Source organism: Geotrypetes seraphini, chromosome 2 (assembly GCF_902459505.1).
Source record: "Geotrypetes seraphini chromosome 2, aGeoSer1.1, whole genome shotgun sequence".
Taxonomy (NCBI): Eukaryota; Metazoa; Chordata; class Amphibia; order Gymnophiona; family Dermophiidae; genus Geotrypetes; species Geotrypetes seraphini.
Window position 1 is genome coordinate 124,708,160 of NC_047085.1, and position 12,861 is coordinate 124,721,020.

The 12,861-nt window shown below is 46.7% G+C and overlaps 1 protein-coding gene across 4 annotated transcripts in view; it reads right to left on the reverse strand.

The window, feature by feature from the left end:
* Positions 1-12,861, reverse strand: part of MCM4 (minichromosome maintenance complex component 4) — a 56,092-nt gene that overhangs the window by 30,010 nt on the left and 13,221 nt on the right. For all 4 annotated transcript variants that reach the window (XM_033929409.1, XM_033929412.1, XM_033929410.1 and 1 more), the window contains exons 4-9: positions 12,346-12,509; positions 11,821-11,922; positions 10,152-10,247; positions 9,967-10,062; positions 2,032-2,170; positions 452-672 (exon numbers count right to left, since the gene is read on the reverse strand). In XM_033929409.1, coding sequence (XP_033785300.1) covers positions 452-672; positions 2,032-2,170; positions 9,967-10,062; positions 10,152-10,247; positions 11,821-11,922; positions 12,346-12,509 — 818 coding nt within the window. The remainder of the gene's footprint in view (positions 1-451; positions 673-2,031; positions 2,171-9,966; positions 10,063-10,151; positions 10,248-11,820; positions 11,923-12,345; positions 12,510-12,861) is intronic.

Here is a 12,861-nt window from a genome sequence, read left to right on the forward strand (position 1 = left end):
TTATGGTTTTGAAATCCTGCCTGGCTATTTGCCAGACTGATTCTATGATTCAGTGTGTTCTCAGTCTCCACCTGCTGGCAAAGGAGTGTAAACCCATCTATTTGTGCCGGTCTGGAGGGACTAAAAGAAAGGAAATGTTAAAAACACAATTATTTGTGGACGCCTTTCTTTAACTCTGTGGTTATTTGTTTTAGATTTAAAGAATTCTGTATTGAGGAAATTTGTGAGGAAGACTTATTTGTTTACTGCATTTTACAATATTTGTTTGTGCTTGAAATTGTAGATGTAAATATTTTGTACATCGCTTAGATTTAAGCGATTCATACATTTTTTAAATAAGTAAATAAAATAAATTAAAAAAAATTAGCAGGTAAGAACCTAATTTCTCCTTCCAAAGAACATCTAAGTCTTATAGCCTCAAACTTAAAAGAGCATTAGGTGCTTTACTCACCATCTGCTTGTCAGAGAACATGGAGCGGTTGTGGATCAGTGCCATGCTATGTGTTGTATTGCAATGCTTACACACCGCAGGCTCCGAGATACGGCCCCGGTCTATTTCCACCCGTGTGCTGAAGGCGCACACCTGGCACCTGAAGAATGCTTCCTGCATCTCCGGAATGAGCTGAGAGGTCCGAATGACCATGCCACCGATTGTTATCAGCTGGTCAATATCTGTATTTAATGGTACATGCATTTCAGTCAAGTTCAATATGACATCATCTCAATAATTGTACACAATATTCTAAATGAGGTCTCACCAAATTCTTATACAGGGGCATCAATACTTCCTTTTTCCTATTTGGTCATACCCCTTCCTGCGCATCCTAGCATCCTTGTCACGATCTCACATACTCCTTGCTAGCATTTTATGAACTACAAGAAAGTGATAAGGGACCCAAAACTGGCCATATAACATTATGGAATAATTTCTTGATGTAGCTACAAGATGACCAGTCCTCGTGACAAAATCTGTATGATAATTCATTTAAACAAATTATGAAATGGGGATGAAAGAAAAAAAATAGAAAAGTACTGCAGATTTGAAACAGAGTAAAGCATATAGATTTTTATTTAATAAGCACCTGTGTCTGCCTCATGGGTCCTCAATTCTCATTTCTTCAAGAAGAAAATGAAGAACCAAATTGGAGGGAGGGGGATGTTATGAAGACTGAATGTCACAAATTGCAGATCTGAAAATCCAATGTGACTAGGGCAGTGGTAGGCAATTCCAGTCTTCGAGAGCCGGAGCCAGGTCAGGTTTTCAGGATATCCACAATAAATATATATGAGACAGATTTGCATCTCAAGGAGGCAGTGCATGCAAATCCATCTCATACATATTCATTGTGGATATCCTGAAACCCGACCTGGCTCCAAGCTCTCGAGGACTGGAATTGCTTACCCCTGAACTAGGGTTACCAGATTTTACGTTAGTAAAATCCGGGCCTCTAGATTTGCTCTGTTATGCTCAAGCCCCGCCACCCGTTTATCGGGTAGAAAGGTATTCGTGGACGCGACAAAATCACCGCGTTGCTTCTGCACATGCATAGATGCCCCTCCTAACGCAATTTCTTTTCAAAACCCAAAATGCCGGGATTTGAAAAGCCGTCCGGACCCCCGGATATGTCCTCAAAAGGAGGAATGTCCATGGAAATCTGGTAACCCTAAATGTGACAATATCCTGAAAAGTCTTAGTTACATGCCTGTGGAGGACAACAGGAGCAGAAAAGCATAGTATGACCAAAGCCAGGGATCAAGGACCAGGCCACTTAAATTCTTGACCTTTAGCTGTTGCCATATTTCTATGTTTTACTCAAGGATCCCCAAAATATCCTTAAAGCTAGCAACCAGAGCAAGGTGGTAAATGATTAAATTTTTCCAATAGAGGCAGGATAGGCTAATGTTTTGAGCTCAAATCACAAAGATGGAACTGATGAGATGTTTTCCTGTCATTTACTTCAGTGAGACCACTGCATATCCAATTACTGAACATCTGCTGGCAACAATGAAGATGGAAGCATAAGACATTACCCTCGGGGTTCAGGCTTCTCATGTTCCTGGTCTTTAACGCATTGAACGGTCTGACTTGGATTTGATGCTCTAAAATGGAGTCAGGATAGTGGTCGAAGAAGATTTCATTGACAGCCATGTCAAATGTTGGGATCACTTCCTGCACAATACAAGCAAAGTCAAGCCTGAGTACAGCTGAAGCCACGCCTCATTTCTTGCCTGATTATTAGCAAGCCTTCTGACAACTGGAGCAAACTACCAGAATGAGACAATCCTCTAGTTCTGCTACTGAAACAGCAAGTATCTCTACGGCTACGAACTGTCATTGATGAGCTGAATTAGTACACTTTAGTACACCAGACCTGGAATTAGTACACCAGACCTGGAAGCCCCACCTTCAGTGTCAATATTGAAGTGGCCATTTTAGAGACATTGGGGATTCTTTTTTAGGCTTTTATGAAAGTCATGTTTTATATTTACCAATTGCTGAGTTTTTTTTTCTAAATAATGCTGGAAATCATGACATGAGGGGAAATTACAAACAGGGGATACCTATTGAGCCTATTTAGAAAGAGACTGGAGAAAAAGCACAGTTACTTACCGTAACAGGTGTTATCCAGGGACAGCAGGCAGATATTCTTAACGTATGGGTGACGTCACCGACGGAGCCCCGGTACGGACACTTTTAACTAGAAAGTTCTAGTTGGCCGCACCACGCATGTGCGGGTGCCTTCCCGCTCGACGGAGGAGAGCGTGGTCCCCAGTTAAGATAAGCCAGCTAAGAAACCAACCCGGGGAGGTGGGTGGGTCGTAAGAATATCTGCCTGCTGTCCCTGGATAACACCTGTTACGGTAAGTAACTGTGCTTTATCCCAGGACAAGCAGGCAGCATATTCTTAACGTATGGGTGACCTCCAAGCTAACAGAGAGGGAGGAGGGATGGTTGGCCATTAGGAAAATAGATTTTGTAACACAGATTGGCCGAAGTGCCCATCCCGTCTGGAGAAGGTATCCAGACAGTAGTGAGTAGTGAATGTGTGAACTGAGGACCAAGTGGCAGCTTTGCAGATCTCCTCGATGGGCGTGGAGCGGAGGAAAGCCACAGAAGCAGCCATAGCTCTGACCCTGTGGGCCGTGACAGCACCTTCCAGTGAGAGACCGGCCCGAGCATAACAGAACGCAATGCAGGCAGCAAGCCAGTTGGAAAGCGTTCGTTTAGAGACAGGACGACCTAAACGGTTAGGATCGAAGGACAGAAAAAGCTGAGGTGACGTGCGGTGAGCTCTGGTACGGTCAAGGTAGTATGCCAGGGCACGTTTACAGTCCAGCGTGTGTAACGTCTGTTCCCCAGGATGAGAGTGGGGTTTAGGGAAAAAGACAGGCAATACAATGGACTGGTTGAGGTGGAAGTCCGAGACCACCTTGGGAAGAAATTTAGGATGGGTACGCAGAACCACCTTGTCATGGTGAAAAACCGTGAAAGGTGGGTCAGCAACCAGTGCATGCAGCTCACTAATCCTCCTGGCAGAGGTGATGGCAATGAGGAAAAGCACCTTCCATGTCAGAAATTTGAGTGCAGTTGTGGCAAGAGGCTCAAATGGAGGTTTCATGAGGGCTGAGAGGACCACATTCAGGTCCCAGACGACTGGAGGAGGCTTCAGCGGTGGTTTGACATTGAAGAGGCCTCTCATGAACCGGGAAACCAGGGGATGAGCCGTGAGAGGTTTTCCGAGGACAGGCTCATGAAACGCAGTGATGGCACTGAGGTGGACTCTGATTGAGGTAGACTTGAGGCCAGCGTCGGAGAGAGAAAGCAAATAGTCCAGTACAGTTTCCATCGCCAATGAGGTGGGATTGTGATGATGAAGTAGACACCAAGAGGAGAACCGGGTCCACTTCTGATGGTAACATTGGAGGGTGGCCGGTTTCCTGGAGGCATCCAAAATACGACGGACAGGCTGAGACAGATTCTCTGGAGAGGTCAGCCCGAGAGAAACCAAGCTGTCAGGTGGAGCGAGGACAGATTGGGATGTAGTAGAGACTGATGCTGCTGTGTAAGTAGAGTAGGAAATACAGGAAGAGGAATGGGCTCCCTGGAGCTGAGCTGGAGCAGGAGGGAGAACCAGTGTTGGCGAGGCCACCGAGGAGCGATGAGAATCATGGTGGTTCTGTCCCTGCGGAGTTTGAATAGCGTCCGCAACATTAGAGGCAGTGGAGGAAAGGCATAGAGGAACCGATCCGTCCAGTCGAGCAGGAATGCATCCGGGGTCAGACGATGAGGAGAGTAGAGTCTGGAGCAGAACTGGGGCAGCTGATGGCTGTGAGGAGCTGCAAAGAGGTCCACCTGAGGAGTGCCCCAAAGAGCAAAGATGGAGTGGAGTGTGGGAGGATCCAAGGTCCACTCGTGAGGTTGAAGGATGCGGCTGAGGTTGTCGGTCAGGGAGTTCTGTTCGCCCTGGATATAGACGGCCTTGAGGAAGAGACTGCGGGCCGTGGCCCAGGTCCAGATGCGGATGGCCTCCTGACAAAGGAGGGGAGATCCGGTGCCGCCTTGCTTGTTTATGTAGTACATGGCGACTTGGTTGTCTGTGCACAGGAGAAGAACCTGAGGATAGAGAAGGTGCTGGAAGGCCTTGAGAGCATAGAACATGGCCCTGAGTTCCAGGAAATTGATGTGATGTTGACGCTCCTGAGGGGTCCAGAGTCCCTGGGTGCGAAGATCTCCCATGTGAGCTCCCCATGCATAGGGGGAGGCATCTGTGGTTATGATCATGGAGTGAGGGGGTAGATGAAAGAGTAGACCCTTGGAAAGATTTGAGGAGTTCAACCACCATTGAAGAGATTGCTGAAGAGACGATGTCACAGAGATGGGATGAGAAAGAGGAACTGTGGTTTGTGACCATTGGTTGGCTAGAGTCCATTGAGGTGTCCTGAGGTGGAGTCGTGCCAGAGGAAGCACATGGACTGTCGAGGACATGTGGCCCAGGAGGACCATCATTTGCCGAGCCGGAATAGAGCGACAAAGGAGCACCTGACGGCAGAGATGGAGCAGGGTTCGTTGGCGGTCTGAGGGGAGAAACGCCCTCATCAGAGTGGTGTCGAGGACGGCACCAATGAACTGAAGTCGCTGTGTGGGGAGGAGATGTGACTTGGGGTAGTTGATCTCGAACCCCAGGAGATGGAGGAAAGAGATGGTATGTTGAATGGCTTGTAGCACAAGCGGAGACGTAGGAGCTTTCACCAACCAATCGTCCAAGTATGGGAACACCTGGAGGTTGTGAGACCTGAGGAAGGCCGCCACCACAATAAGGCACTTGGTGAACACCCTGGGCGATGATGCGAGGCCAAAGGGTAGCACTTTGTACTGATAGTGGTGGTGCTGTACCTGAAATTGGAGGTAGCGACGTGAAGTCAGATGGATTGGAATGTGAGTGTAGGCCTCTTTGAGGTCTAGGGAACATAGCCAGTCGTGATGAGAGAGAAGAGGGTAAAGCGTGGCAAGGGAGAGCATCCTGAATTTTTCCTTGACCAGACACTTGTTGAGGTTCCAAAGATCGAGGATGGGACGGAGGTCTCCTGTCTTCTTGGGAACCAGGAAGTAGCGGGAGTAGAATCCCTGACCCCTTTGGTCTGGGGGTACCTCTTCGATGGCATTGAGAAGAAGAAGGGATTGGACCTCCCTCAGGAGGAGGGGGGATTGAGAGGAGTGAGAAACAGACTCTATGGGAGGATTGTCTGGTGGAAGAGTCTGGAAGTTGAGAGAGTAGCCGTGGCGAATGATGTTGAGGACCCACAGGTCTGATGTAATGACCTCCCAACTCTTCCTCAAAAGAGTTGAAGGCGGCCTCCTATCGGCTGAGGAAGAGGCAATGATGGCGGGAGACTGGCTATGCCCTGGAGAAAAGAGTCAAAAGGGCTGAGATGGTTTCGACTGTGGGAGAGACTTGGCAGGTTGGTGAGACTGTAAACGTGCCTGAGTTTGGTGCTGCTGACGAGGCCGGCGAGGCTGTTGTTGCTGAGGCGGGTTGAGAGGTCTGGCTGAGAACCTGCGTTGGTAGGAAGACTGCTGTTTGTAGGGGCGAGCAGGTGGAGTCTTCTTTTTAGGTTTGATTAGGGTATCCCACCTGGTCTCGTGTGCTGATAGTTTCTGGGTAGTTGAGTCCAGGGACTCCCCGAATATTTCATCACCATGACAAGGTGCGTTAGCCAGGCGGTCTTGGTGATTAATGTCGAGGTCAGAAACTCTCAGCCAGGCCAAGCGCCTCATGGCAACAGCCATGGCAGATGCTCGAGAGGTCAGCTCAAAAGAGTCATAAATGGATCGCACCATAAATTTCCGGAGTTGGAGCAAACTGGAGATTTGTTGTTGGAAAACCGGGATCTTACGCTCAGGGATGTACTTTTGTAAGGAGGAGAGTTGTTGCAAAAAATGCTTCATATAGAAGGAGAAGTGGAAGGTGTAATTATTAGCCCTGTTGGCAAGCATGGAATTCTGATAAAGGCGCTTGCCAAATTTATCCATTGTTCTGCCCTCTCTGCCAGGAGGGGTGGAGGCATAAACACTGGAGCCCTGGGTTTTCTTCAAGGTGGACTCCACTAGAAGGGATTCATGGGGTAGTTGAGGTTTGTCGAACCCCGGGATAGGAATGACCCTGTATAAACTATCCAGTTTTCGAGAGGCACCCGGTACCGTGAGAGGATTTTCCCAGTTTTTGTAAAAAGTTTCCCGTAAGATGTCATGGACGGGTAACTTTAAAAATTCTTTGGGAGGTTGTTCGAAGTCCAGGGCTTCCAGGAAAGCCTGGGATTTCTTAGAGTCGGATTCCAAAGGGATCGACAGAGCCGCTGACATTTCCCTGAGAAATTTTGTTAATGAGGACTGTTCAGGTTTGGAACTGGTATCGACCATCGATGGTTCCTCGTCCGTTGAGGAAGCCTCATCATCGGTACCGGGTGGGGATTCTTCCCATAAGTCCGGATCCCTGACGTCGGTGTGCGCAGGACGGGACGGTGGTGCGGACGGCTCAGTGTGGCGAGTCTTAGAGAGAGATTTGCCAGAGCGCATCGAGACGGTACCGGGGGAGGAAGATCGATGCCGGTCCTGGTCTCGGGGGGACTGGTGTCGGTCTCGATGTCGGGGAGGGTCGGCATCAGAGCATGTTTGTACTGGAGGATTAAGTGGTTCAGCCGCGAGTACCGGCATGGAGGTGTTCAACGGTACCGATGGTGTCGACAACGGCGGTATGGTGCGAGGCTCGGGCCGGTCTGGTACCGGAAGGAGTGGGGCCAAAATTGCGGGCAACAAGTGCTGGAGTTGCTGTTGCAGTTGCTCTTGCAATTGGCTTTGGAGTATGGCCGCAATGCGGTCGTCCAGAGGGGGCACTGGTACCGCTTTTTTCTTTGTCGGTACCATAGGTGCCGCTCCATGCCCCGGCGATGAGGATGCCGATGACGAGGCACTCACCGAAATCGGGGCGGAGCGTTTGCGGGGTTGGCGTGATGCCGGGAGGACCGGCTTCGCCGGTGTGGCAGGAGGGCGCTCAAGGGAAGTGGAAGGCTTCTTAGCCGGCTTACCTGGTGCCAGCGACCCTGAGGAAGGATCAGGCGTCGAAGTAGTCGGTGCCGACTCTTGCGGCGCCGTTGACGGCGTGGCCGATTCCATGGCAGATCCGGTACCGAAAAGGATATTCTGTTGGATCTGTCTATTTTTCAAAGTACGTTTTTTAAGAGTAGCACAGCGGGTGCAGGTGTCAGCCCGATGCTCTGGACCCAGGCACTGTAGGCACCAATTGTGCGGGTCAGTGAGAGATATCGGGCGTGCACACCACTGGCACTTCTTAAAGCCCGGCTGAGGGGGCATGAAGGGGAACACGGCCTCTGCAAAATCAAAACCGGAGGCCTGTATGATGGCAACAGGCCCCGCCGGGGCCGGCCCGAAAAATAAAGAAAAAACAAAGTTTTTTTTTTTTTTTTGCAAGTTAGAACGAAAAACGAAATCCGAAGGAAAAAGAACAAAAAAAAGGAAGAAAATAGCGCGAGCGGGAAGGCAAAAACAGAGATTTCAACAGCCGTTGAAAGCACATGTGTCTTCTTCGCTCCGCGGAAACGAAGAAACTGGGGACCACACTCTCCTCCGTCGAGTGGGAAGGCACCCGCGCATGCGCGGTGCGGCCAACTAGAACTTTCTAGTTAAAAGTGTCCGTACCGGGGCTCCGTCGGTGACATCACCCATACGTTAAGAATATGCTGCCTGCTTGTCCTGGGATAAATAGAGAAATCCATAGACATGGCTTATTGTAAGTCTCTTTGGTTTCACACAGGCCAGAGGTGTAGCAAGAACTCAATTTTTGGTTGTCCTAGAGTGGACTGGGGTTTCCCTCGGGTGTTTCTTATCAGTTCTCCTCACCCCAAATCATTCCTTTGCTGGCAGAGAATGTTTACGCATCAAAAGCCGAAGAGATTCTCTCCTGCAGCTACACCTGTACTGTTGACACGAGGAACCTAGCATGGTGCTTTAGCGTCCAAAGGCACTCCTGCACATGCTCAGTTCAGCACAAACCGAGCGTGTGTGGAAGTGACGTCTCCAACAGCTGTAGCACCCTGCTGGCTTCCTTGCTGCTTCAGCACAGGTGCGGCTCCAGCAGAGAATATATTTGGCTTGTGGGCTTGGGTAACCTTGCCAGCCACGCAGCCAGTTCAATAATTTTAAAAGGGGTCTGAGCTCAAACTTTTTTTTTTTGGGGGGGGGGGGGAACAGGCATCCAAGCGGGTGAACATTCAGTTATTGTAGGCTTAAGGTGCAACTTCTGAACGTATGTACTGTTAGAACTAGACTGCCAAGTATTGCCATAGTTCAATAAACAAATGTAGATTTATTATGCATAACAAAGTTGGTTGCATGACAAAATCATTTTATCAGCAAAACTAAAGTCCGAAGAAGTATTCTGTAGTTGGCCAGTGCTGGCAGATGGGATCAGCGGATGGCCTTTTGAAAGCAGCATGTTCTCCCATTACTTATAAACAGATATCAGGGATGTATTCTCTTCTGATAGAGGTAGAAAGGAATATTAGATACTTTACCCCTCATAACCCTAAAGTAGGTGCCTAACAAATGGAAGGCCTACTACAATTTGTTTTTACTAGCAGAGGTACCCAGTGTTATGTAGGTAAAGAGATATTGCCTTGAAATAAGATTGGATGCAAATGGTCTGCTAAGTATCCTCGGGCACCTCTAGATACAATGTTTTGCACTTATTCACAACCTGCTGCTCAGTAATTCCATAAAACTAATGAATGCCACAATCTCACTGCTCAGATAGAAAAGGGGACTGATGTTTTTTTTGACATGAAGTAGTCATTAACCTCTTGATGGATGGATAGACAGATAACATAATTATGAAAAGACTCTTTCCTAGCATTGGCAACTATTTATATATTTGGAAGAGATGGCTAACCCATCAGGACAAGCTGTGTGTTAATGATTAAGTCTCAAGGGTTTCAGCAGATGATGCATGATCCTATATTCATCCAGGGACACACATTGAATTTTTATTTTTTTGTGAGGCAATTAAAACTGGGCAATGAATCTTTCCACCATGTGAGAGAGATCTTTGAAAGTGCAGAAATAAATCGTTCACTATACTTTGTATCAACTTGCTTTTGCCTCTTATCAGGATAGATGGGCAAGGCTGGCATTTGGAGGCGGGAGAACAGCATAGCATCTCTTTTCCCCATCCCTCCCTCTCCTGTGGTTTAGCATCTACCTCTTTTTTTTGAACACCCCCCCTCTAATACCCCATCTCTTCCTGGATCTGGACCAGTGCTGTAAGCAAACTTGACACCACCCCTTAAAAAGAGACCCAAGGGCAAATATCCACTTTCAAATCCATGCAGGCAAGCTGCCCTTCTAGACTTAGGATATCAATAAAACTTGCTGTTAAACTGGAGACACCCTACCTGAGGATAGCAGATCAGCTGTCTGTACAGATCTTGATCAAATGATCTTAAGTGGTCACAGTTTACATTGAGAAATGGATCACCAACCATATTTATCTGTAAACAATGGAACAAAACAGTCAATGGCCCTGGGTTACAAAAGTCTGGAGAGATGTCATTGGCTCAGTGTAATTACTAGTATTTACCTCTTCAAGCCGCTGCATGTAGAGGGGCTCATTAAGGTCCAAGCCAGTGTCCTCCTCCTCTTTGGCTGTGGGATTGACAAAGCGCTGGAGGAACCTCTGAAAGAACAGACAGGGAGACAATTTCTAGCACTGCAGCTCCATTTAAAGAGAAGCTGCAAATCTCTTATGAAACTTTCGTTCACTGGTTGTTAAACAATTCTTCAAGGGGTGAACAACTTGAGAAATCTCTTACTTATTTTAATTTCTATCCTGCCAGATCAGCAACATCATATATTCAGTGGGTACAAAACCATATTCAGCATCAGAAATGAGCACAAAATGTAGCATTAAAAAAGAAATCCAAAATGAAATCGCATATATAATGTGATTTAAGATATACCACATAATTGGAATATAGTGATATTTAAATTAGAGGCTGACTGAAACTGTCTCTGGAACATTCTAAAAGCTTTCGGCCAAACCAAAATGTATCACCTGGTTTGGGTAAAGCCAAAAATTGATATCAAGTTTTGTGAACAGTGAAAGGGCTGCTAAAGAGTCGTGAAGCTTGCAATTTGCATCCCTCTGCTAAACCCACAGTATCTAAGCTAGAAGATAATAAAGTTAAATAACAGACTGCATTTTACCTCCAAGCAAAATAGCTTTCGTGCACATGGACTGCAGCTAATGAAAAACGAAAAACCATGGGGCTTTTACAGTGGCTGATTTTGCACTACACTCAGAGTAACAACTGATGTCATTACTCCAGAGGATAATTCCTAAAGAGCTTAGCATCCCAAATTTACGGACTTGAGCCTGGATGCACAAAACTCGCCATGTGTTCAACAATCATTGCTAAACCAGTATTTCAGCTATCAATGCACAAAACAACAAATTTCGGTCTTTTCCATGGTTTGTAGCAGCCTCCGATAATTATATGTAAATACATTATAACGAACTCATCAGTATTAAAATGTGCACACCGCTTGATGCCAACATAATGCACAAAATGAAGTGCCAGTTTTTAATGCTCTGAAATCTTTGAGGGGTCTGGAGGTGCCGGAAGCACTAAAAAAGCCAGCTTTTATTTTTTATAGGCACAGATGTGTGTGTGTTACACACACACACACACAAAATCTGTCCCCATTAAAAAAGGACTCCAATGGCGTCAGGAGGGAAGCCCACTCTCTCCTGCCTTGGCCACCCCCACCTTTAAATAAAAAAGCAGCAAGAGGGATGCCCACTCCCTCCTGCCACTGGGGTTCCCCACAAAAACAAGGAGGCATATACCTGTACATGGGCGAGGCACCCACTTATAACAGCATATTTTGCATCCTTACAGCATTATTATAGCTGAGGTTACACTAGGTCTATGGCTACATTAAATGCAGGTGCATAAATGTTAAAGGTGCACTCATATTTACCTGTAAACCCTGTTTTTCAGAAAGACCATGATAAAAATGTAAAGTGATTGTACGTATATAAGTTCTATGTGCAAATCATTTGTAACCTTCCTAGAGCTCCAATCTGTGAGGTTTCTGTGGGACATAAGACTACATATAACGTAACGGGTTATACTAATATTCTGCAACAGAATCTGGGTGCCCAGATGCTATTCTAGAATAGGCTCCCACATGCAGTGCCAAAATGGATGCGACTTATACAGATATTTTATGGCTAGCCAACTCACCTGAAATTTTTCTTTGCATGATGCTACATTGACATCTGTCCCCCAGATCACCAGCTTCTGTCCTAGAGATTGCTCGCTTGTTACCAGATCATCATTCATTGGCTGCATAAAAGGTAAGAGAAACATTATCATGCAGGAAAATTAGCTCTGGTGTAGAGAATTACACAGCAACCCGTTCCCATTGTAAAACGGCAGGAACGGGTAAAGGTTTGAGTCATTTACTATGGGTGCGGGAGCAAAGTTACTGTGGAGCAGTAAAAAGCTTTGCTCCTACAGGGGGAGGGGGGAGAGAGAGAGAGAGAGATACAAAAAAAACCCCTGTGCTTAGCACTCACCAAGTCTTCTTTTCTTCCTCCCTACTGCCGACACATACCTTTCAGAACCAGCCAATCCCATATAGACCTGCTTGTGGCCTCCCCTCTGCTTGGTTCCATCCTTATGATGCAAATTCCTGTTTTTGTGAAGATAGGAAGTTGCATCATATGGAGGAACCTGGCATACTAGTACAAAGGCGTTGCCAACTACCTGATCAGAATGTAAGTCCACCTGCCGGGCTTTACGGGCAGATCCAAGATCTGGCCGCTGTCTTGCTGGAGTTCCCCGAATGCCACTTCTTGGGGTGCCCTCCACCCGGGAACTAGGTGTACCATAGGTCAAAGGTGAACTCAAATCAAACTCATTGGGTGCAACTGCAAGGAAGAACAATTACTGCATTAATTAGTTTTACAGCAACTAAAACAATAACCAAAATCAAAATTACAGATATCGCTGAGAAATGTGCCCACAGGTAGAGTGCAGATGTGACCAGGGTGGCCCATTCCAAAGAGTGAGAAAAGGCCAATGAGTGAGGTTTTTTGTGATGCATTTGGGTATACATATGGCACGGTGGAGAAGGGATGAAAGCTTGGGAAAGATTTCAAGCTACTTTTATTGACAAGCAACGCCTTCATTTGATCTAAAAATGGATTTCTATGTCATGGGTGATGTTACATAATTTAAACGCAATTATTTCAAGCTCTTAACACTAAACCACATACACAC